The 24,293-nt window shown below is 29.9% G+C and overlaps 3 protein-coding genes across 4 annotated transcripts; 1 reads left to right on the forward strand and 2 right to left on the reverse strand.

The window, feature by feature from the left end:
• Window positions 1-251: 251 nt before the first annotated feature.
• LOC145190504 (uncharacterized) lies at window positions 252-2,846 on the reverse strand. The gene is made up of 6 exons (XM_090078972.1): window positions 2,778-2,846; window positions 2,370-2,537; window positions 1,992-2,250; window positions 1,648-1,794; window positions 1,043-1,295; window positions 252-858 (listed from the first exon to the last, which is right to left on the reverse strand). The coding sequence occupies exons 1-6, from the start codon at window positions 2,836-2,838 to the stop codon at window positions 655-657; spliced, it is 1,092 nt and encodes a 363-aa protein (XP_089935098.1). The 5' UTR covers window positions 2,839-2,846; the 3' UTR covers window positions 252-654.
• Window positions 2,847-4,643: 1,797 nt separating this feature from the next.
• On the forward strand, window positions 4,644-7,826 carry LOC145185781 (uncharacterized). 2 transcript variants are annotated; one of them, XM_090078963.1, is made up of 4 exons: window positions 4,644-5,942; window positions 6,030-6,195; window positions 6,287-6,512; window positions 6,932-7,826. In XM_090078963.1, exons 1-4 carry the CDS (start codon window positions 5,592-5,594, stop codon window positions 7,368-7,370), a joined length of 1,182 nt encoding a protein of 393 aa, XP_089935089.1. In that variant the 5' UTR covers window positions 4,644-5,591; the 3' UTR covers window positions 7,371-7,826. The 2 variants fall into 2 exon arrangements, with proteins under 2 accessions (XP_089935089.1, XP_089935090.1); XM_090078964.1 differs by having other exon boundaries at window positions 5,524-5,942; window positions 6,955-7,826.
• A 5,028-nt stretch (window positions 7,827-12,854) lies between these two features.
• Window positions 12,855-15,770, reverse strand: LOC149891909 (uncharacterized). Its single transcript, XM_090078028.1, has 5 exons — window positions 15,476-15,770; window positions 15,026-15,276; window positions 14,392-14,761; window positions 13,874-14,343; window positions 12,855-13,539 (listed from the first exon to the last, which is right to left on the reverse strand). Exons 1-5 carry the CDS (start codon window positions 15,540-15,542, stop codon window positions 12,913-12,915), a joined length of 1,785 nt encoding a protein of 594 aa, XP_089934154.1. The 5' UTR covers window positions 15,543-15,770; the 3' UTR covers window positions 12,855-12,912.
• Between the last annotated feature and the right edge of the window lie 8,523 nt (window positions 15,771-24,293).

Raw genomic sequence — 24,293 nt, forward strand, 5'->3', positions numbered from 1 at the left:
TTTAAACAATAAATTTAGTTTTTACACAATTTCAATGGTTTATATGCTGAAGTTTAAACCCTATTTATAGCTAGATATAAATTTTAATGGGAAAGCGCTATTTACTTTAAGAAGTAAGGTTTAAGTTATAATTTCTTAAATTTTACTCAGAGCTTTAGGGAGCTGAGGGGGTGGAATAGAAAATATACTTTTATCGGAAGCATCCGCACTTTTGGGAAGTAAAAAGAGTTTACCCGTTCGTATGTTGGCAAAAAGATGTTGAAAATGTAAAGCACATGTAAAGAATAAAACAAACTTTCATTATGTGAAGATTTTTTTTATATAATCGTGAACTTTTCAGTTTAGTAAAAAACGAAAATATTTTTTATATTACAAAATATTTTTTTTGTTATTGTGACATTTTATTTGTAATTCAGTTGTTTGAAACAAATCAAAATTTAAAGTGGCGAGAATCTTTTTAGACTTAAAGGATGCATCGGAATTAAATTCACACTAAAATGATTTTTTTTATTATTATTATTGGAACTCGACTTTAAAAAAATGAAAATCAAAAAAGAAATTTAAATCAACACAATAACAATATATTTTTATACAACAACATGGTTTAATAAATTTTTTATTTGTACTTGTCAGAGAATCAATAAAATATTATAACTAGGTCGAAGTCTGGTCAACAGGATTTACTTCGGTGGCAATTTTTAATGTAGAAATTGGTTCTGAAACTGTTGTAAAATCGTAGGAGAGACTAAAAAAATCAGCGATATGTTCGCTGAAATGCTTACCGTCAATTACATTGTTCTGATCGAATGAAGCATCCCAGAACATGATGCCTCCGAATAAAGGTTCTTCTCGATATTTCTATATATACAAAACCTCATTTTAAGTCAAATTAACTTATAATATTATATTTTTAACTATTTTACTAAAGTAAAAAACACTTAGTATTAACTATTTACAATTTCCATACCAACAAGAATAATTTTATAGAAAAACACTTATTATACTAGTATTAATCGATATCAAAGCATAACTGTTTACTTACATTGTATATAACTGCAAGTTCCTGTGGATTTCTATAGTGTTGAGGATTTCCGGAAGCTTTAACATCTGCTGGTACTCCGATATAAACTTTAGGCCCATTGTTTTTCCGGGAGTAATTGAGCCATTTTAACATATGATCATCAAATACCACCGTATTTCCTGTATTGCACCAGTTATTATAAAATTGTACATATATTTCGTCAATAAGGTTTGGGATATCTTCGAGCAAACGGCCAGCAGTTGGTCCCAATAAACTGGAAGACATTTTTTTCGTTGTTAACTTTGATTAATTTATCATTTAATAAGGTTTTAGAAAAACTTAATAGAAAAGTGTTTCAAAAAATCTTAAGTCGTCGTTTATACGCGTGTTAATTTATAAGAAGAAAAATTGACAAATGAAAGAGTATTTAGTTTAAATACTAATTGATATTATAAAATATTTTTGCAACGAATTGACTCACTATCCGCAAATCTGCTGAAAAATTTATTACATCGAAAAAACTGGTATGGATTCCTTATACTAAAACTTATTGAAATAAAAATTTCATGAATTGTTTTCTTGGAAATGAATATTAGGCTGTTATCTAAAACTAATAAAAGGCTTACTAGTCTGGATAAGGACATTGTGGAGCGGCACAGATGAGAATTTTTTGCGAGCCAGTTTTCTCCAGCCTTCTTAATTCGTTTACAAATAGCGTATAGTATTTATAGTCGCCACTTTCAATATCCAGATCGATGCCATTTAAGACAGCACTAAAAAATGTTTCAAAATATCAATTAAATATGAAATGTTTATAAAAAGTTTGTTTATAAAAACTACCATCTATTGACAAGCTTCTTATTGGAACGGCATAAAATGATGTTTTTGGTTGAAACGGGAAACAAAATTTTTCGTTTCAGCCAATGCTGTTTTTATAACTAGATATTTTAACGGTGGTATTTATATATACCTTCCGAAGGGTCTCAAAGATTGTAAATCCGATCCTTCTAGAAACAAATGATAAACTCTATAAGCAAACAGCTGTGCATCGGTCTCACTATTAAATCCAACATTTCCGACCGCCCCACCAAGTGATATTAAGATTTTTTTACCGCGCTTTTGACATTCTTTTATTCCAGCCTCAATCCCTTGGCATCGAAATAAGGTCTTATAATCAGCGTTTGCAGGAGTTTCGCAATGAAAAGCAAAATTTAAACCAGGCATTTTATCTGAAGAAAAGAAATTAAATTGTATTTTTCGTTTTATATTTATGATGTTTATAATGAAACAATAATAGTAAAAATAAGTTTAAAAAATAGATTATTTAACGTCTTATTGCTTTAAAAACCTTTATTTTTTTCATCAAAGAAATTGTTTAGAAAAGACAAGATAATCGAGTCATAATTGTAAGAGCAGAATTCTAAAAGGTCTTTCTCCCAAAACTCTTTTGACTTCAATTTGTTGTAGACTGCATTCTGTCCCCAATATGCTACAATTTTGTGATTTTTTGTACTTTCTAAAATAAATTTATAATATATATGCTTATATATATATATATATGCTTATATATATATATATGCTTATATATATATATATATATATATATATATATATATATATATATATATATATATATATATATATATATATATATATATATATCAAAACAACGGTTGGTACAAAGTAAAATATTAACTACTATCGACCTCCAAAAAATTATTGATAGCGAAGAACTAACAAATATAAGACGACCCACCTTCGATGGAGTTTGTTAAAAAAACCAGTTCAAGAAAGAAAACAAAACTCGCCAGAAACATTTTTTGGGTGTGAGTTTTCATAGGTTGACTTTTTCAGTTGAAAAAAATTAGGTCCCTTTTTATTGCGGGTCACAGGAAACCTGATTACTTTAGTATTTGTCACAGATTATTTTAAGAGCTTGTTTTTTTGTGCGGGTGACTCAGGTTTCAATGTATTTCTATAAATATTTTGAGCTATTACGTTTATCGAAAACCTGTAGCAAAAAAAGTGATTAAGTCCAAGAATGTTAATAATTGATGACAATAATAATTATTTTATAAATATTGTTAAATAATATTAGGCCACTTTATCTTGACATAAATTTGTCATCCCTTAGTATTCGATTGTTAATCCTATAATTGAATCTTTGTTTCTGAATGATATCACTGAATGATTCCACTTGATACATTTTGAAACTGATTAAATTAGCCAATTATTTAAAGAAGGAAGTTGTTACCGAAACTCAGTAAAGTTATACCCCTAACGGAGTATTTCTTTTTTTTCTTCTCCTCGTCAACAATCCATAATTTTTTCTCCTCGTCAACAATCCATAATTTTTGAAAGATTTTCAAATAAAAATCTTACTTATGACGAAAAGACTCATCCAATCATGTGACCCGGAGTTACACAGCTCAAAAACTAAAATCTATTTTAGTTAAATGTTATTGCATCATTGTTGAACAAAAAGGCATGAACAAAAAGCTAAATAGTCTGTTAGAATTTACAAAGCTATTCACCATCTATTTGTCAAAGGCACCATTTTTGAATTATGTCAAATGTAACTTTTAATATGTATACATATATGTATGTATATATTTATATATTGAAAATAAAATGCAGTTTAAATATACATCAGATTAAAGACTCGAAACGTTTAAAGCTGTTAGTAAGGAAATATAATACGTTCAAACCTTTCAATTAAATGCTTTGAAATTTTGCTGTAAAGTTTTTGTTGTAACATTGCTTATCTAAATATTTTAATCGTGTTTAACAATGTAATGCTATTGTGCTTATTTAGTCTTTTGTAATTTTTTTTTTTTTTTATAAAATAGTCAATGGTTATAAATAGATTGTTATAAATCATTAAGACGGATAAGTCAATTGACAATTCATTTTTTCTAGTCTCTTTTTATCAGCTTTGTAATACTCGTTGTTTTTAGTCACAAACTAATCATCATTTAATTACTAATCATGAACTTGAATTTTCATCTTTTCTCTTTTTTCTTTTTACCTTCTTGTACGTACTCTAAATTTGTGGAACATTACTTCCCAATTATAGTTTATTGAACATTCATGACTAAGAAATATGTTTAAAAAATAATCTAATCGAACTGTATTTCGCAACTTTTGCAGCATAAATAAAACGCAACAGACGTGGGCATGAGGGACCCATTTCAAAAATAAAATGTCGTCTAAAGCAGATAAGCATTAATGAAACTGAGCGCAAAAATCTGTCGATTTTTTCTGACTCGTAATTTATCATTAAAGTGTGGCAGAAATTTAATTTGCCGCAATTGAATTTACGAGTACCTAGATATTGAATAGTTGATATCTTTTTAGTAATCATTTTTTGTTTTTTGTATTCATTATATTAGTTAAAATTATTTTAATAAGCATTCACGAGAAAAATATGTAAAGCATATAGAAAAGTAAACTTAAATAATAATGGCTACTTATATCGAAATTAGTGAAATGCTTTCATAAAATCACAATCAAGTTGTTAAAAAAATGGAACACTCCCAGAATACTTTTTGTTGCTAATTTTTTATTAGTTTTTAATTCAGATTTTTTTACTATAGTGGTATTTAAAAATTTTTTTTTGTTCATTTGGAGGAGAAAGAAGGGGGTAGGGGGAAAAACTGTTACACAACGTTTGTATTTCCTGGTGACCTAACAATAGCATATCAGGTGTTGTCTAATGACAAAAAATTTATATTCTTAAGGATGAAACCTGTACAAATATAAGTACATGTAGATAATGCTAATACCAAAGTGTACAACATTTAATTATGATCAAGTTTCTTTAACATTCGGCACTTGAGTGTTTTTATTTAAAATGGAACATGAAATTATATAAAAAAATTAAAGAGAAGAAAGTTTTAAAATTTTGGAAAAACGTGATACACAGTAATCCCAAAAGTGTGATTTTTGAAATATTCAAGCATCATGCTTTGCTTACTAGTTACTCAAATTTTTGGGGAAAAGAAACTTTTAAACAAGATCTTTTTTAAAAAAAACTTTTACCAAATGGTAGAAAATTTTCCCAGAAATATTCTTTGCAGGTCTTTATTAACAGGATTTACAGGTCTAAAAAAAGTGGAACACCTTTCTGTAGGCAGAAATGCTTTCCCCACTGAAAGATCGCTTTATTTTGAATTACAAATCAATTTTATCAAAAAGTGTAACGGATATACTGAATTTATTGATTTGTTTAGTTATTTATTTTTGCAGTGAGTACTGCTTATAGTTATGTATATGAAAACAAACCATCTTTATCAATAAAATCCATTCGAAATGCAGTTATCGCTAAATAAAAAGTTAGGCGAGAACTAAAAGTAAAATGTTATAAAATGACAATCTTGATTTTGAGATTTTTTTTAACCTCGCCTTTCTTCGACCGAATTAATCCGAATAATGATGCACATTTCTATCTGCTGCAAAGAGATACTAATACTAAAGTTTATTCTAGAGAGATCTTGCGTGCTTTAAAAGCTCGCGCGAAACTAACGATGCGTAAAATATGTTGAACGTTTAAGTTATAAAAGTTTTCAAAATGTTTTATTTTTTTGTGCTTGTTTTTTTTATTTCGTACTCGAACTCAATTCCAGTCAATATACTGGAACATGATTCAGTCGATGACGACATCGAGGATAGGCTGTTTCGAAACATAAAAAGCATTATAGAAATCCACACAAGTAATGGAGAGCATAAAAATACTTCTTTCGTTGGCTACAAAAACAGTTTTCAAAGATACGAAAATGAAAAAGCATTCATTGAAGGAAAAGACAAAGAGAGTTTTGGAAATATGACTTATAGAGCAGTATTTGGAATTAACAAAGCCATCAATAAAAGTTTAGAAGCCCAGAAAAGCAGTCATTTAGTCAAGAAACGAGATGAACCTGAGGTAAATGCACAAAAACATCCTTGAAAAATCCCATTCAAATGTGTTTTTAACAACTGTAGATTGTTTCTTTGTATTTTTAAATGAAAGGTTGTATGTGTCAATGATGTCGACTGTAATTCAACTTTTTATTGCGACAAATCATCGTATACTTGTCGATCATGCGGTGAAGAGAAACTTCATTGCTTTACTAACGATCAGTGTTGCAACGGATACGAATGTGATAGGACAGATAAAATGTGTAAGAGAAGAAAAGGTTTGTTTAAGTAGAAGACGTCTATACTGTGTCTGTTTGTATCTTTGTAATAAAATGTATTATGTTTAGATTTGTCAACTAAATCTTTTAGGAAAGCAAGGAGACCCTTGTGAAGAGTTAGGTGATTGCAATATTGATCATTGTTGTGCTTTAAACAATTATGGCGATGGAATATGCCAACCGTATCTTCGCGAAGGACAAGATTGTGCGAAAGATCCTTTTGAATTCTTTACAAAAAATTCACACCTACAAGAACTCATGAGCGGGTTACCCAATAAGTGTCTGTGTCTACCTGGTCTCACATGCGAGAAACAAAAGTAAGTAAAGTTTTTGTTTTTTTTATGGAAACAAAATATAATAAAGTAGTAAACTATCAAAATAATACAAATTTTTTATAGTTATTTTTATTTTTTAACAAATATAAGAACAATACTTTTAAGAACTTATAATCGATCAATCGTGGTTAATATATCGACAAAGTCAAAATCGGCAATATTTCTTTCTGTTTTTATTATTTTATTCTGTTTTTACATAGTTATATTTTTATATTACTTAACTGTTATATTGATATTATATTACTTTATATTTATATTGATGTTTCTATATTATATTATTACATTTTCATATTATTACGGTAATACTTTTTATATTTCTCTTTTATATTCTTACATTACTTTTACGTTTAATGTTAGCCAGAGAGATTTTTTTTCTTTATTTTTTTTTGTTTTTATCTTAGTTTATTTTTGTTGTTTGAGTCAGAAGTTTGCGTAAGCAAAAGAAAAAATGTTGAAAAAAACCCAGCACAAGCACAACCATTGATTAGTGACTCAAAATCAGCTTACAACTTGAAGGAAAATGCTGATGGCAAACCCGATACTCCATTTAATTATCACGATGAGACTTTTACTAAAGAGCCTGCCTCTCTAATTTTCGGAAAATTGGCCCACATCAGCCTTTTTCCAGTAAATATGATTTCTTTTTTAGAAAATCTTTTTTCTGAAGATGAACAAGAAAATATATACTCTGATGAGAATCAAAAAACATATAATTTACAACAAAATGAGCAAAAATTATCGGGTGATGTAAAGGAAGAGGATGCTCTTATACCAACTGATGGTATGTTTGATAGCATCCTGAAAGGTGTTTTGGAGGCCATCAAATATAGAGAACGTTAACTTGACTAAAAAGGACCAAGTACGAAATGTCGGAGTATTAAACTTCTGAAAACAAGTCATGGCATGAGCGAAGTATCTTAGAGAATGTTAAAAAGCAATCTGTTATAAACTTTTTTGTTGAGCAAATTATTCTTTCAAGAGATCGATTAAAAAATGCGAAGTACTTTCATTAAAAGTTTTAATCTGAAACTAATAAGTTCGCTGTTCCTCATTAATCTCAATCTTCTTCGTTAATCTCAAAGTAGTTTAATAATATTGAAAACAGCTTTTAGAATCTTTTTACTTACAAAGGTTGCTGATTCTAAGAAAAACAACAATTTGATTTTATTAATTATCCACAATGTAACGATATTCACGAAGCTTGAGCAACGTCTTCATAAAAGTTTCAGTTATTGTCAAACAACGATTCATTCGATATCTAATATGATTTTTTTAAAAAGAAAATTCATTAGGAAATAATATAGAATAGTTTTTATTAACTACCCAAAGAAAAAAGTTGCATCTCTTTTCATCCTTACTTTTAAAATTTGGATTGACCATCCAAATTCTAAACTATTATAAATATAATAATTATTAGAAGTTTTATGATGGCTTTTATTTTCTTTATACTGATTTATCTTTAAAAAAAAATATAATTAAAAACTGTAAAGTTTTTTTTACAAATTTAATTAAAATTCTTTAAATGATTTAAAAATGAAATGATAATTAATTACGCCACATAAAAATACAAAAACCAAACCAAGTATTTAATGATATTTATGATATTTATGGAGGCCCTAATTAGGATTTGATTTTATGGCCATCTACCACAAGTAGTTCGAAGTCACTTTGTGAGTCAATGTGACATCACAAGTTTTCCATTTGCACTTATAACTTTTGGAACAAGAGTTTTAAACTTGAATTAAAAAATACAAATCTTAGGAGTCAAATACCTCTTATGAAAATAGTGCAAGAATACGTGTGTAATGGTCAATTTATACGCGCAAAGCATCTTTTTTGCTCAAAATTTGTATTCACATCTCTAACTTGATGTAACTAAGCGATTGTGTGCCTGTAAATGTAAACCAGCATTTGACCTTTACATCTAGAAGACAAAGTGAATTTTCGTGGTAAAAAAACTCTTAACGAAATTTATAAAGATTCTGTACTATGTACGCCAATACTACTATCTCACTTTCTAGGGTCTTATGTTACCATAAATGTATGTGCAAGATTGAAATTAAAAACTATAAAGCAAGAAGCTATAATAATAAAAACATTCGGTCAATTTAATAATTCCAGAGTTAAAAAGCTCGATGTTGTTCAACTTAAGGTAAGAAATGCAAGTTTGTATGTGTATGTCGAGGCTCTGTGTGTGCCAGTTATTTGTAGTCCTTTGCAGAGGCAAGAGACATCTCGAGCGTGTAAAAATTACCCTCATATTTCAAAGTTAATTCTAGCTGATTATGATGATGGTTCCAAAGATTTTCCTATTGACTTATTGGTAGGGTGTAATTTGAACCATAAATTTATGACAGGTAAGGTTATTAGAAGGGTTGAGGGCTGTCCTGTAGCTTCTTCCTCTATTCTAGGATGGGTGTTAAGTGGCCCAATGCCTTCTGTAAATAATGTTAATAAGAAAGTAATAATGAATTTACGCATTGATGCTAATTTAATAGGGAGTGTGGAAGATGTGCGCAGTGAGATTGATGAACTAAGAAGTGAATAACTTAATTTTTGGAGTGTGGAGAAAATGGAATCCACTGATGAGTGTGTGATACATAAATTCGAAAATGATATTATGCATAACGCTGAGAGATATAAAGGAGAGATATCTTACTAAGCTTCCTTTTAAACCAAATCACGATTGTTTACCAGATAACTTAAAAATTTGTGCGATTAGACTGAATAGGTTAAAGAGGCAATTGAGTGATAGAATTTGTTAAGTGATTATGACGCCATTTTAAAGAATACGAGATGAATAAAATTATTGAAAGAGTTCCTGAGAATGAAATTGCTAAGGAATTAAGAAAAACACATTACCTGGCACACAGGCCAGTTGTAAGAAAAGATAAGGAAACTACTGAGATAGAAGCAGTATTTGATACTTCCTGCTCTAACAATCAGTTGTTTTTGAATAATTGTCTTTATTCAGGGCCAAATGGTAAATTTGATATGCTACTGCGATTCCGATTAAATTATATTGCCATATTAGCAGATATCAAACAAGCTTTCTTAAATGTAGAAATTTCTAGTGAGCATAAAGATTATTTAAGATTTCTCTGGTATAAAAACGTGGACGCAAAACAGGACTCAGAATTGAATGTTTATAGGTTCTTAAGAGTAGTATTTGGACTGACTAGTAGCCCTTTTTTATTAAACGGAACAATAAGACATCTCATAAAAAAATATGAAAAATCTAATGGTAAGTTTGTAAAAAGATTCGTTGAAGATTTATACGTTGATGATGTCACATCTGGAACGGAAAGTGTAACGAAGGGTAAAGAATTTTATAAAAAGTCTAAAACAATCATGTCTGAAGGTGGTTTCAATTTAAGGAAATGGAAAACAAACAGCGAAGAATTACAAAACTATTTTGATTTTAATGAGAAAATGATAAGAAATAAGAAAATAAAAAGTTCAATAAGCAATCTTGATGATAGTAAATACTTAGAAACAGAATTGGGTAAAAGTGATCATGAGTATAAAGGAGTTTTAGGAATTGAATGGGACTCGAAAAATGATGAATTTATTTTCCAATTTAATGACTTTATAAAAATGTCACGGGAACTTAAAACAACAAAAAGGAATATCTTAAAAATTTCGGCATCAATTTACGATCCATTAGGCATTGTTTCGCCTATAACAGCCAGACTAAAAACAATTTTTCAAATTTTGTGTAGAGATAAAAAGAAGTGGGATGCGAGTGTGAGTGGAGAGATTGAATTTAAGTGGAAAGAATTGTTGAGAAATGTTGAATGTTTTAAGAGTAAAGAGATTTGCGCTTGTTAGAGGAGAGGAGAGAATAATTTCGGCAGAGTTACATGGATTTTGTGATAGCTCAAGAGAGATATATTGTGCAGTTGTTTTTCTTAGAGTTAAAACGATTGTTGCTGTGAGAGTATTTTTTTTGGCAGCCAAAACAAAGGTAGCGCCATTGAAAGAGTTGTCTTTTCCTAGATTAGAACTGTTGGGTTGTTTGCTGTTGAGCAAATTAGTAGGAGAAGTGAAACGAGTATTAGAAAATCGAGTAATTATTAGTAATGTTAGTTGTTGGACAGATTCTGAAGTGGCTTTGCATTGGGTTAAAGGGAAGGAGAAAATTTGGAAACCTTGGATGGAAAATCGTGTAATTGTGATTAGGAAAGAGGTTGAGAGGAAGAAATGGAGGCATGTAGCAGGATTGGAGAATCCAGCAGATATTCCAACTCGTATGTTTTGTTTTAAGCTATTGAGTGATAGTTGGTTATCTGGACCTAAACTTTTAGGAGGAGGTTGAAGTAGGATTGATTGATGGTGAAAATAGTTTGAATGTGGAAGAAGCTCTGATTGAGTTGAAGGGTGATAGGATAAATGAGAGTAGAGTAAATATGGTTGAGGCTACGAGTAGTGGTAATGTTGGTGTTCTGATAGACATTAAGAAGTATCGCACATTGAACAGACTCATAATGGTAACTGGATATGTGAATAGATTTTCAAGTAATTTGATAAAAACAATTAAGAAGAACAATGGAATAATTAAAGAAAACATGTTTACACTTGATGAATATGGTATGGCATTGAATTTATGGTTATTAGTTGAACAGTTTTATTTACGAAATCAAGATAACTACAAAAGAGGGATTGATTCTTCAATAGAAATTCCTTTAGGATTTGTTGGGGAGGAAGTAGAAAAGTTCTGAGATCTTTTCGGATGGATAGGCTCAGATGAAGGGATTGTATCAGATTCATTGGAGTTATCTTTGTAGTTTTGAGATCTTTTGGAATGGAGAGGCTCAGGTGAAGGGATTGTATCAGATTCATTGGTTATCTTTGTAGTTATTATTTCCATCATTATCACTGATTTCCTCAGCCATTGGTGCGAGATGTCTTGTAGCAACAGTGGTTTCACGCCCATCAGGCATTCTTACATGAGAATATTTACTATTAGCCTCTAAAAGATCAACCTTTTCAACAAGAGGTTCATATTTGCAGTGTCGAGCATGCCTTTTAAGCAATACAGGACCCGAGTTAGTTAACCATGTAGGAACAGAGTGCCCATTAGAAGAACGTCGACTGAATCCGAATAATCGTTCGTGAGGTGTAGCATTAGTAGAGTAGCATTGAATGAAGGACATCGGGTAAAACATGTTCCCAGTTCATGGTAGGTAAATTCTTTGATTTAAGAGCAAGTAAAATTCCTTTCCAAATTATGCCATTGTATCTTTCACATTGACCATTGCCCTGAGGATTATAAGGAGTAGTTCTACTTAGGTTGACACCTTGAGAGTTAAGAAAATTGCGGAGCTCTGTAGACATGAAGCAAGTGCCTCGATCTGAATGTATATAAGCTGGCATACCAAATAAAGTAAAAAGTTGAGTTAAACATTTAATTACAGTTGAAGTAGAAATATCATGACAAGGAAATACAAAGGGAAATCTTGAATACTCATCAAAAACTGTGAAAAAATATTTATTGCTAGATGAAGACGGAATAGGTCCTTTAAAATCCATACTTAGTCGCTCAAAAGGTTGAAAAGCTTTTATTAAAGTGTGGTTAGAATTGCTTACATAGTATTTAGGTTTTATTTCAGCACAAATTTGACAAGAAGAAATGGTTTTTTTTACATCATCAATTGAAAAAGGCAGATTTTTAGATTTTATAAAATGATACATTCTGGTGATTCCAGGGTGGCAAAGAGATTCATGTAGTTCTTTAATAGAGGGTTGGTTTATAGTCATAGAGCAACAAGATCTAGAGAGGGCATCAGCAACAAAATTGTTACGTCCAGGGCGATAAACTATATCATAGCTGAAAGTTCTATCCTCCATCTCAAAATCTTGTCATTCTTAATCTTTCCACTCTTGTTATTGTCAAACATGAAAGAGACAGAGCGCTGGTCGGTGACTAGAGTAAAATGCCGACCAACAAGGTAGTGTTTCCATTTTCGAAGTGATTCAACAATAGCATAAGCTTCCTTCTCAACAGAAGAATGTTTTCTTTCAGTAGGTGAAAGTTTGCGAGAAAAGAATGCAACTGGTCTTCCAGCCTGATTAAGGGAAGCAGCTATGGCAAAATTAGAGGCATCTGTTTCCACCTCAAAAGGTATACTTTCATCAATAGCTTGTAGAGCTGATTGAGAGATTAATTCTTTCATTTCATTGAAACATTTAATAGCGTCAGTTGACAGTGGAAAGGTAGACGCTAGAGATAAAGGATGAATCTTGTCAGAAAAATGTTTGATATATTGAGAGTAGTATGAGAACATACCAAGGACTCGACGGAGAGAAGCACTATCAGTGGGAGCAGGCATATCAATTAATGGCTTTAAGCGATCTGGATCAGGAGAAAAAGAGCCATTTTTTATATAAAACCTAGGAAGGTTATACTCGAAGTAGACAATATAGACTTTTCTTCATTGAAGGTAAACATTGCTTTCTCAGAAGCTTCAAGAAATTTTTCTAAATTGGTATCATGTTTATATTTAGATGTACCACATACAAGCAAGTTATCTAGATATACAAAGGTGTCTTCTAATTTGTTTTCTTGAATAAACTTATCCATGATTCTTTGAAATTGTGCAATAGCATTAGTGAGGCCAAAAGGAATTCTCTTAAATTGGAAAAGATGTCCATTGGACTCAAAGGCAGTATAATACTTGTCACTTTCTAGGAGAGGTATTTGGTGATAAGTACTTTTTAAGTCGAATGTGTTAAATAATGTATATTTTGTAACAGAGTTAACTAATTCATTGATGTTAGGTAAAGGATAAGCATCAAGTAGTGTAAAGCGATTTATTGTTTGTGAGTAATCAATGACCATGCGTTTTTTTAGTCTCTCATTCCTGGTAACAACTATTTGTGATCGCCAAGGAGAGTTACTGGGTTCAATTATATCTAGTTCCAAAAGTTTTTTAGTTTCTTGCTCAATGAATGCTTTGTCCTCTGAATTATATCGTCTAGAAGGTGAAGCAATCGGTTTAGAAGAGTGCTAGCTTTCATTGTAATACTATTCAGAGAACAGATTTTTAAAGAATCTTTTTTTCCACCATAATTGATATTAAGACTTTTGTGTAACTGCAGGAAATCTCTACCAAGTATGATTTGTTCACAAGAGTTGAGTATAACCAAAAAGTTAATATTAGAGTACTAAATACCAAATAAAGTGAAGTCAGTTGAAACTTTACCTATAACTTGACAAGATAAGGAAGGATCAGCCATGGAAACTCTTTTATTAGAAGGGAGTATATTAAGTTTTAAAAGGTCACATAATGATTTGCTTATAAATGTGTCAGAGCGCTTCCAGTGTCAAGAAGAGCTTTTACCTTGACCTTGACCCAAGCAATAAAGATATGAACAATAGAGTTGAGTGAGTTGATAGAAGAGCAAGTAATAGAGGCTAAATTTGGTGCATGGAAGTTAGCAGCAGCAGACGTGACAAAGTTCTTTGATGATTTGCATACTTTCTTGAAATGTCCTTTCTTACCACAATTGTTACGTTCTGCATCTCTGGCAGGACATGATTGTCGAGGGTGACGTTTACTTCCACAGAAATAACAAAGTCCACTAGGCTTAGTAGAAACTGAAGCAAGCTCAGTAATACATTCAGAATGTTTATTAATTGTAGCGACATTACTACACTCTGTATGTGAATACATTTCATTATTTCTTTGGGCATTTTCCAATGATCGAGCTTGATTATAGGCCTCAGTAAGTTTAAGAGTAGAGTTTTCTAGTAGTCGTTGGCGAATATGATGAGAGCTTAGACCACTTATAAATGAATCACGTATGTATTCTTCACAATGTTATGAAGCAGAAACCTGTTTAAAGTTGCAATCTTTACTGAGTGTACGTAAGGCCTGCAAAAACTCATCAATAGATTCTCCAGATAATTGTTTACGTGAAGCTAACTGATGTCTGGAAAATAATTCATTTTTAGGTTTTACAAATAAGTTTTCCAAGATTTCTATAGCGTCATCAAACGATTGAATGTCAGCAATATAGTCAAACACAGTAGGAGATAAATAGTTAATGAGGACATCTAATTTATCTTTTGTTTGTATTGTTTTCATGAAGTTTGTAAAAGTTCTAAACCAGTGTAACCATTCTTTGGAAGCTGATGCAGAATTGGGATTGCTGTCAAATCGTTCGGGTCTTAGATATTTATCCATTAAAATATAAAGAATAAATTGTAGTGTAATTAATTCAATAGTCTATTAATAATTCTAAGCCAATATAGAGGGCTTTATTCTTCATATAATAATATGTAACTAAAATATACAAACAGGTTAGTTTTAGTATACACATAATTAAACTCAACAATAATAATAATAAGAAGAAGAAGAATCAGCACATTTACTTTCATGACTTTCTCTAATGGAAATTCACCTGAAAAAAACAATTTGTTTTTAAATAGGTCTTTTAGCACTGTAAGGTACAGCAATGTATGAGTTTGTTTAATTAGTTTGGCTAATTACACTTAGTGAAAAAATTGACAGCAATCTTTTTTGTAGTGTGTGTTTGGTGAGTATTAGTGTCAAAAATTTACAATTTAGATTAAACAAAGGAAATCCTAATTTACATTCATTGCTTACGTGCTCCATTAAGTCATATAATCCAGGCACAACATCAAAAATAGTGGGCATACTATCAAAGTTATCTTCACCAATTTTAAAAATCTCCTCTTCTATAATAGGATCACCCTGCATCATATAATTGGAAGATTCTCCTAAAATAAATATATTTCACCAAAAATATTTTTAAAAAGTTACAAATGTTTAGATAAAAAAGGCAGTCAGATACTTGTCTGACAGTCTGTAAATAGGATGAGATAAAAGCAACAATGTACTATAATTACTTTTTAACATTACCTTGACATTTTTAAAATTATCAAGATTATTAGCTACCTATTTATATTGCTGTATTACCTTTTAATCTTGAAACAAAAATATCAAGTTGATTACGACATTTTCTTCTTTCAGTTCTTGAAGCCATTTTAATTTTATACAACAAATATTTAGTTGCTTTTATAGGATTATAACTTTATTATGTTTAATAATTAATTTAAAATAGTTCAAATAAAAAATGATCATCATGATTGTCTATCAATACTTAGAAGTTATATGAATTGACAAAAATCTTTGAAGCAAATCTATTTTCTAACCATGTAGCTTTCTCGCAGCGAACACAACGTTTCAATTCTACATGTTCTCTTATACTAAAAAACTCTCCTCTACTTAAGTTTTGCATACAATTAATACTTCATAAAATCCGTAAAAATATCTTAATTACTATCATAAAAAAAGCTACTCAAACTAAGGTTGTTCACGGAAGCAAAAGTTGAATTTTCGATAAAAAAAAAAAAAGTTTTCGAAACTCTATTTTTGTTTCGGTAAGTTCGAAATAATTTCAAACTAATTAATTTTGCATCGAAACGATTTTTTCATTTCGAAATTGTCAAATTTGCTTCGAAATATTTTTGCGATTTCGAAATTCTGAAAATATTACCGAAACGATTTTTTCATTTCGAAATTGTCAAATTTGCTTCGAAATATTTTTGCGATTTCGAAATTCTGAAAATATTACCGAAACATTTTTTCACTTTCGAAATTGTCAAATTTGCTTCGAAATATTTTTGCGATTTCAAAATCTGAATATATTACCGAAACATTTTTTCACTTTCGAAATTGTCAAACTTGCTTCGAAATATTACAGGGGTTAGAACCCTCAGGATAAGATAGGGAGTTGATATTTTGTGACGTTTTGTGGAAAAGGGAGGAGGGGATCTGAAAAGTTTTTTGCGTGACATAATATGCGAATGACCCCTTACATATTCAAGGTGAAATGTTTCATATTAATTATTAGCCCTCTCAAAGTGAATAAAACCTACCTACAGCAAAAGCTATTTAAGTTTTTTTGTTAACAGTTTAAATTGTAAATTTTGAACATAAAATTTTATAAATTTTTATTATTGAAATTTTTACTTATTAATTATTGAATAAGAAAAATTTGAACTTCTAGTTTAAAATTAAATTCAAAACTAAAATGTGGTTAAACTATAGTTTAAACTAGTGTTGTTACGACTATTAAAGAATTAATGATATATTATATATACTAGATGTCTAACTTCGATCCGAAAAGTGAAGCCGTGGAAGCCATTACTAATTCGGGCAAAAACATGTATTTTTAACTTTTATTTCGCACGTCGGACATAGCTTTTGCTCTTATTACAAATGGCGGATTCAATTTGTAAACATAAAAAGCGGCTTCACTTTTCGTCCAATAAAATCCCGTAAGTTAGACATCTAGTATATATAATATATCATTGTAAAGAATTCGACTGTCGACTAAATCGACTAATATATTTTCAAAAGTCGAACAAAGTCGACTTTTGAACTTATATTAAAATTTTTGAAATTATATTTTGAACGACTAGCACTTTTTTGAAATCGACTAAGTCGACTAAAAGTCGATTTAGTCGAGTTGTTAAAGGGGGGGGGGGGGGGGGAATTGATAAAAGAAATAAAGTAATTTATGTTTGTTTTATATATTTTAAAATTATATAACTTAGATATTAATGAAACAAAACAATATAAACGCCACGCAGGATAAATTTTGCTAGGTCCCAATGATTTAATAAGTCCCTGTGATTTCTTGATAAATATATAATTCTAAAAAATAAAAGTAAATATAAGTTTTAAAATACACTACTTAGATATGCAGGGTCTCACAATTTAATTATCCTTAGAGCCCTAGTTAAAGAACGGAACGGATCGGCACTGTATATCGGATCGGCATTGTATGCAAATATTTTTAATAATCACATGCAAAGACTGCAAAAAAAAAAAAAAAAGCAACACATAACTATAAAGTTATTTAAGTATGATAATTATTGTCATATGTTATAAAGTTGTTTAATAATGCAGTTTAAATATAAAGTTGTTTAATAATGCAAAAAATTGAATTTGTGATTTTTTTTTTTCGTGAACGACCTAGTTAAAAAATTTCTTACTTTCGATACCTAAACTGCATTTTGTCTAAAGGTATTCTAACTAAAAGCATCTTAAAGTTTATAAAATACTATTCGTTTCAGGAGTTGGAAAGATATATAAAGTATGTATTTTTAATGAGCATTTTTGTTTAAGCATTTTTAAACTGTCATGTAGAGCTACTTTAAGTTATAATGATCTTATTTTTTTAATTATTACTGCTGTTACTAATAGTAATAACAGAAATAATAAAAATGATAAAACCATACTTTTAGTTGCATATTCTTGAGCCTTCTACAAGTGATGCATAGCCTTATTTTTAACCTTTTCTAAATATTATATCAAAAGAAGTAATCTTATATTCATATTTATTATCTCATTACAGGATAAATAATGAGTCTTCATGAGGAATATTTAAAACATTTATGTAGAAAGTGTGGCTGCATAATAAAGCAGGATAGTCACTATCAAATAAAACCTTTTGTAATCTATAAACAAGCAATTCTTAGCTTTTACAAGCTGGATACAACCTCAGACTATCAAAAAGTTTATCCTGAATATTTATGCAAATCATGTTATATGGTCTTATACAGGTTAGATTTAAAATCAAAAAAAGGCTTTGAAGTTGAGAGGAATGATAAATTCTTCACTTTTTTTGAACACACAAAAACCTGTTATGTATGTAACACACTCACAAGAGTTGGAAGAAATAAAAAAGTACATGCGATAAGTATTCATCAACAGTTAAAAGCATTTGCATCAAAACATGGTTTTGACTGTTACAATGAAAATAATAAAAATTATTTTGTAATAGTTAAAATCAATAGTTATTGCCAATCAAATGGCATGTGGAGACTAATTGTTTTAAATCGTGAAGTGCCATTATCCATTAATATTAACAAATCTCTTCTAGATCAACTAAATCTTCAATCTGCTAATATTATATTCTCCAACATTTCATGCATAAACATCTGTAAATGTAATAATGACTTCCAGTATCTTTTTTTGCAATCAGAAATAAATTTTCTGATTTTAAAAATTTCCAAAGCACATCAAATGAGGATGTTGGAATAATTAAAACGAGAGAAGGCAATACAGTTGAAAACTTTAAAGTTATTAGACATAAAGGTTGTTTAAAGTTATTAGACATCAAGGACGTATTAATAGATGGACGTTCAACGCATTGTTTTATAAAAAAGATATGCGTGTTACGCTATTGTTTAGATAACAAAAGCGAAACAATAGGTGATAATTGCGAAACCGGGGAGTATTTTTATTTTTTTCGACGTCGGAAAAAGATGGTCTCGACTATCCAATAAAAATATTTTTAAAAGTATTTTACTGAGCATCGACACATAAAATGAGTATGACAGAAAACTTTGCTATTAATCAAGATTATTCTTTTTTGCTTGAAAGTATTGATAACCAAATTGAATTAGTTGTTGTTGATTTTATTGAGATAGATCTTGAAGAGTTAGCGGAATTGTTATCAGAGGATTTTGAATTGGAGCTCATACCACCAGCAATTCCTACAGAGAAGCTGATTGCAGAAGAAACCAAAATGCTGAAAAACAGAAGAACGCTTAATAACTAAATTTACCTGTCTGAAATGTTACAATAAATATCTTAGAGAATCGAATTTTAAAAAGCATGAAAAGAAATGTTACATTGCCACTAAATGTGTGCTTGTACTCACATGTTGTGGAGCTTAACGCCTAAACGGGTGCTAATTTATATTTGCAAATACTCCCAGATTATGAAAATATTGTAATAACTCTTAATTTTGATAAAAGAAATTATTCAAAACTGTAAATTGTTGTAATGTACTATTGAACTTCCATATAGAAGAATGCAAGTTGTCTTTATTACATTTTTTACATATACTGGTGTAAGAAAATGTACACAGTTAAAAAATGGCTAGTTAAAGGTAATAGATGATTGACATTTCTCTTTAACCTGGGTTCCATTACAGCCAAGTTAGTATGGTAGATGGTACTAAAATCACAACAGACTTCTAAACATATTAATGAACAACCTCTATGTCTAATAACATTAAAGTTTTCAACTGTATTGCCTTCTCTTGTTTCAATTATTCCAACATCCTCATTTGATGTGCTTTGGAAATTTTTAAAATCAGAAAATTTATTTCTGATTACAAAAAAAGATACTGGAAGTCATTATTACATTTACAGATGTTTATGCATGAAATTTTGGAGAATATAATATTAGCAGATTGAAGATTTAGTTGATCTGGAAGAGATTTGTTAATATTAATGGATAATGGCACTTCACGATTTAAAACAATTAGTCTCCACATGCCATTTGATTGGCAATAACTATTGATTTTAACTATTACAAAATAATTTTTATTATTTTCATTGTAACAGTCAAAACCATGTTTTGATGAAAATGCTTTTAACTGTTGATGAATACTTATCACATGTACTTTTTTATTTCTTCCAACTCTTGTGAGTGTGTTACATGCATAACAGGTTTTTCAGAAAAAGTGAAGAATTTATCATTCCTCTCAACTTCAAAACCTTTTTTTGATTTTAAATCTAACCTGTATAAGACCATATAACATGATTTGCATAAATATTCAGGATGAACTATTTGATAGTCTGAGGTTGTATCCAGCTTGTAAAAGCTACGAATTGCTTGTTTATAGATAACAAAAGGTTTTATTTGATAGTGACTATCCTGCTTTATTATGCAGCCACACTTTCTACATAAATGTTTTAAATATTCCTCATAAAGACTCATTATTTATCCTGTAATGAGATAATAAATATGAATATAAGATTACAACTTTTGATATAATATTTAGAAAAGGTTAGAAATAAGGATATGCATCACTTGTAGAAGGCTCAAGAATATGCAACTAAAAGTATGGTCTTATCATTTTTATTATTTCTGTTATTACTATTAGTAACAACAGTAATAATTAAAAAAATAAGATCATTATAACTTAAAGTAGCTCTATATGACAGTTTAAAAATGCTTAAACAAAAATGCTCATTAAAAATACATACTTTATATATCTTTCCAACTCCTGAAACGAATAGTATTTTATAAACTTTAAGATGCTTTTAGTTAGAATACCTTTAGACAAAATGCAGTTTAGGTATCTAAACTAGGTCGTTCACGAAAAAAAAAAATCACAAATTCAAGAGAAAAAAAAAAGCGAGGCAAATTAGATCAACATTTCCGACAAAAATAAGAAATACTCTATGATTTGAACCTTAAAGTGGGAAGCATAATCTGAGAGTGGGGTGAAAAGAACACTAAAAATATCTTTTTCGACCTTTAAACTATATCATAGCAGCTTCAATTTAATAAGGAAAATTTGTTTCACTTTACTCTATCCATTCTAGTAAACCAAACATAGCCTTTTTGCAAAAGCCTAGTTTTAGACGTTAAAGTTTAAACACAGCTAAATTTTTATTAAGCAAAGTTCATAGCTCAAATCAACTTTTTTCAGATTTGTGAACTATTCTTTATTAATTTTTTTGTCTTTTATAACCATAAGCTTTAGTAAATGCATAATTATAATGGGTTTACTGAGGGAGGTTTTTTGACGGAAATTTGACGGGTAGAAGTCGGAGTATCTGTATCATGAATTTAGAAAATTGACGGTAACACGCATAGTTTTTGGCTAATTGGCGGCACCTTTGATCTATAACAATGCGTTGAACGTCCATCTATTAATACGTCCTTGATTAGATCGACTCTTAGATTTCTCAAAGTCGACTAATTTCGACTTTCGACTAGTCGACTTTTAGTCGATTTAGTCGAAGTCGATAACAACACTAGTTTAAAAACTTTTTAATTTTAAATTTGCATAACGTAAGTTTAAACTTTAGATTTAGAATTTACGGAAAAGTTCGTGCGCTTTTCCTAAATGATAAATCACGATATTTAAAAGTTATAATATGCAATTCCCTAGACGATAATTCGTCTGACTTTTTTTCCCCGTGAACCTTTGGAAGTCAGACGAGAAACGGGGGTAATAAACTTTTTAAAAATCAATTATTAAAAATCAACTATTTTCAACCAATTATCAACCATTTTGCCAAATTTAAATAAACGTCAAATATATTTTATAAACCCGTATTTTGTACTTTCAAATTAATGTTTTTCACAGCCTGTTGGTTGGCAAACAAAACAACCTATGCGATTGCTGAGAGCTATTAAAGCTTCTTTTTGGTAATCCTTCAAAGATTTGATAAAAAATAAATCACAAATTATTTTAAAAGCTCTAAATTATCCTTTTCGTTTGTCATATTGCTTCTGAATAGGATTCTGGTAGATGATAAATTGCATTAGCGCAAAAACCAAAGTTTTCTCGTCTGACTTCCCAAAGTTCACGGGAAAAAAAAGTCAGACGAATTATCGTCTAGCAATTCCCTTAAGGCCCCTAACGCACGCATATGAAATAATTGTTGCAACGTAAACGGCTAATTACTCTCTAGTGGTTAAAAATGTAAATAAAGTTATAATAACCTCCTTAATCGCTCGATAACCTAAGTGAAATAACATGTGTCACAAGTTTACTTATAGCATAAGTAACTAATTTATTAATATCTGTTATATGCGTACGAGTAAAAAAACTACTTGGTTTTTAGTTTGAATAAACAGGTCAAAAACAAATAAGATTCTACCTTACAACAGTTCGACAAGTTCAATCCAATCCCATTTATCAATTGATCATTGCATTAATTCAAAAATATCTAAAAAATCAACAATTTTACTCAACGATGACGATATATCCGATATTGAGAGCGGTAATGAGTATGGTTTTGAAGAGACTGGTCATAAAAAATTAAATAAATTATTGTTGAACTTTATCGTTGGTACTGATCAGCCGATTTCGATAGTACGTCATCCAGATTTTGTAAATTTAGTTAGTGAGTTAAACAAAAGCTACAAAATGCCATGCATAAATACGGTGAGCAAGAAATTAATTCCATCAATTACGGACAACCTAAAATCAATTTTAATGCTAGAATTGAAGGGATGCCAATTCATTACAATTACTTGTGATGGTTGGTCATCATTGAGTAAAAACAGTTACCTTGGTGTGACTTGTCATTTTATTGACAAAAATATGATTCTGGTTGACCGAAACCTGGATCTTAGGCTTATGTCTGAAATGAAAACAGCTGAATATTTATTTAGTACGTTAAACGAAATCTTCAGTGAATGGTCAATCAGTAATAAGATTTTTGCACTGGTTACTGACTCAGGTGCATTTTCTCTGCAGTAAATAAATTTGATGATAATGTTCTTAAGATTCCATGTGCTGGTCACCGTTTGAATCTTGTGATTAACGATCTTCTAAACACGAGAGATATAAAAGTAAAAAAATTAAAAAATGGGTCAAAGCGTTACGAAGTAAAAGATTACGACGGTAATGGAAAATTAATTAATAAAGAAATTACGGAAAGTGAAGTTAAAGAAATTGAAAAAATTAACGAAGGAAAATTGGAAATCGCCAAGGTAATTTCATCCTGCAGGCACATTGTTGGTTTATTTAAGCATTCGAAGATGTTACAAAAAAAGTTAAGAGAAGTTCAAGAAACACTTCGATATGAAACTAAAATAAAGTTAGTACAGGATATAGCTATTCGCTGGAATAGCCAATTCGATATGATTGAATCTATATTAACTAATAAAACTGCGTTGGATATGATAAGCATCGAATACCAAAATATAAAAGACTCTCTTCCCACTGCTAATGAATTTAAGGTGCTGGAGGATTTATGTGATTTGTTACACCCAATTAAAGAGCTAACAAAACTTTTTAGCGGAAAGAAATATGTTACAGTAACATTTCTGTTTCCAACATTGTATTCTCTACTAAATGGAATACTTGAATCGCAACCCATTTTTACAGAACTAGTTAAGACTTTTCAAAAGGAATTGTTAAGGTCTCTAAAAGGGCGTTTTAAATACATTTTTGCTAATGACTTTTTCTTAGCAGCTACTTTTCTTGATTTCAAGTTTCGTAAATTTGAGTTTATCAAAAGTGATGTCGATAGACATGAATGCATTACAAAGGCAAAAATGTTTATAAAAACATTTTATGAAATGCATCTAAAAGAATCCGAAGAAATTAATATAACAGTTGAAACAAATTGTTTAAATAACACTTTAAACTCATCAAACAGCTCAACTGACAATACCATAAAAACATTTCAGCAATCGTCAACGCCACCGTTTGCAAATACTAATACTTTAGTTAACAACAAAAGACGAAAGCCAATTAACTTAATTGAACTAGTAACAGATAAATCATGTTTTAATTTAATTGAAAACAATGATAAACTTGAAAAAGAAATAAACGATTACAGTCTGCAATACTTTCAGAGCTACGAAAATAGTGCCATCGAATTTTTCCGAGCAAATCAAAAATTGTTTCCGATTTTGACACAAATTGCACGGGTAATATTTTCAGTTCCAGCGACATCGGTGCCATCAGAATGCTTATTTAGTTCAACCGGTTTAATAGATACGGAGCTGCAGAACCGGCTTGCGCCGAGCTTATTGAAGCAGTTAGTTTTTATTAAAGAAAACAAATAATAAAAAACATTTCTTTATCAAATAATGTTTTGTTAAAAGAGTTCGAATTGAACTTCTTAGTAATTTAAAACACTTGTATTCTTTTTTGTTTATCTGATGAAATTTTTTACAGACAATTTAATTAATGACAAGTTGTTTTCTTTCCAGTCTTTATTTTCTTTTCCAGTCTGGAAAA

Source organism: Hydra viridissima, unplaced genomic scaffold, assembly GCF_058129835.1.
Source record: "Hydra viridissima isolate aposymbiotic clone 2 unplaced genomic scaffold, HvirCarnegie_v1 scaffold_2, whole genome shotgun sequence".
Lineage (NCBI taxonomy): Eukaryota > Metazoa > Cnidaria > Hydrozoa > Anthoathecata > Hydridae > Hydra > Hydra viridissima.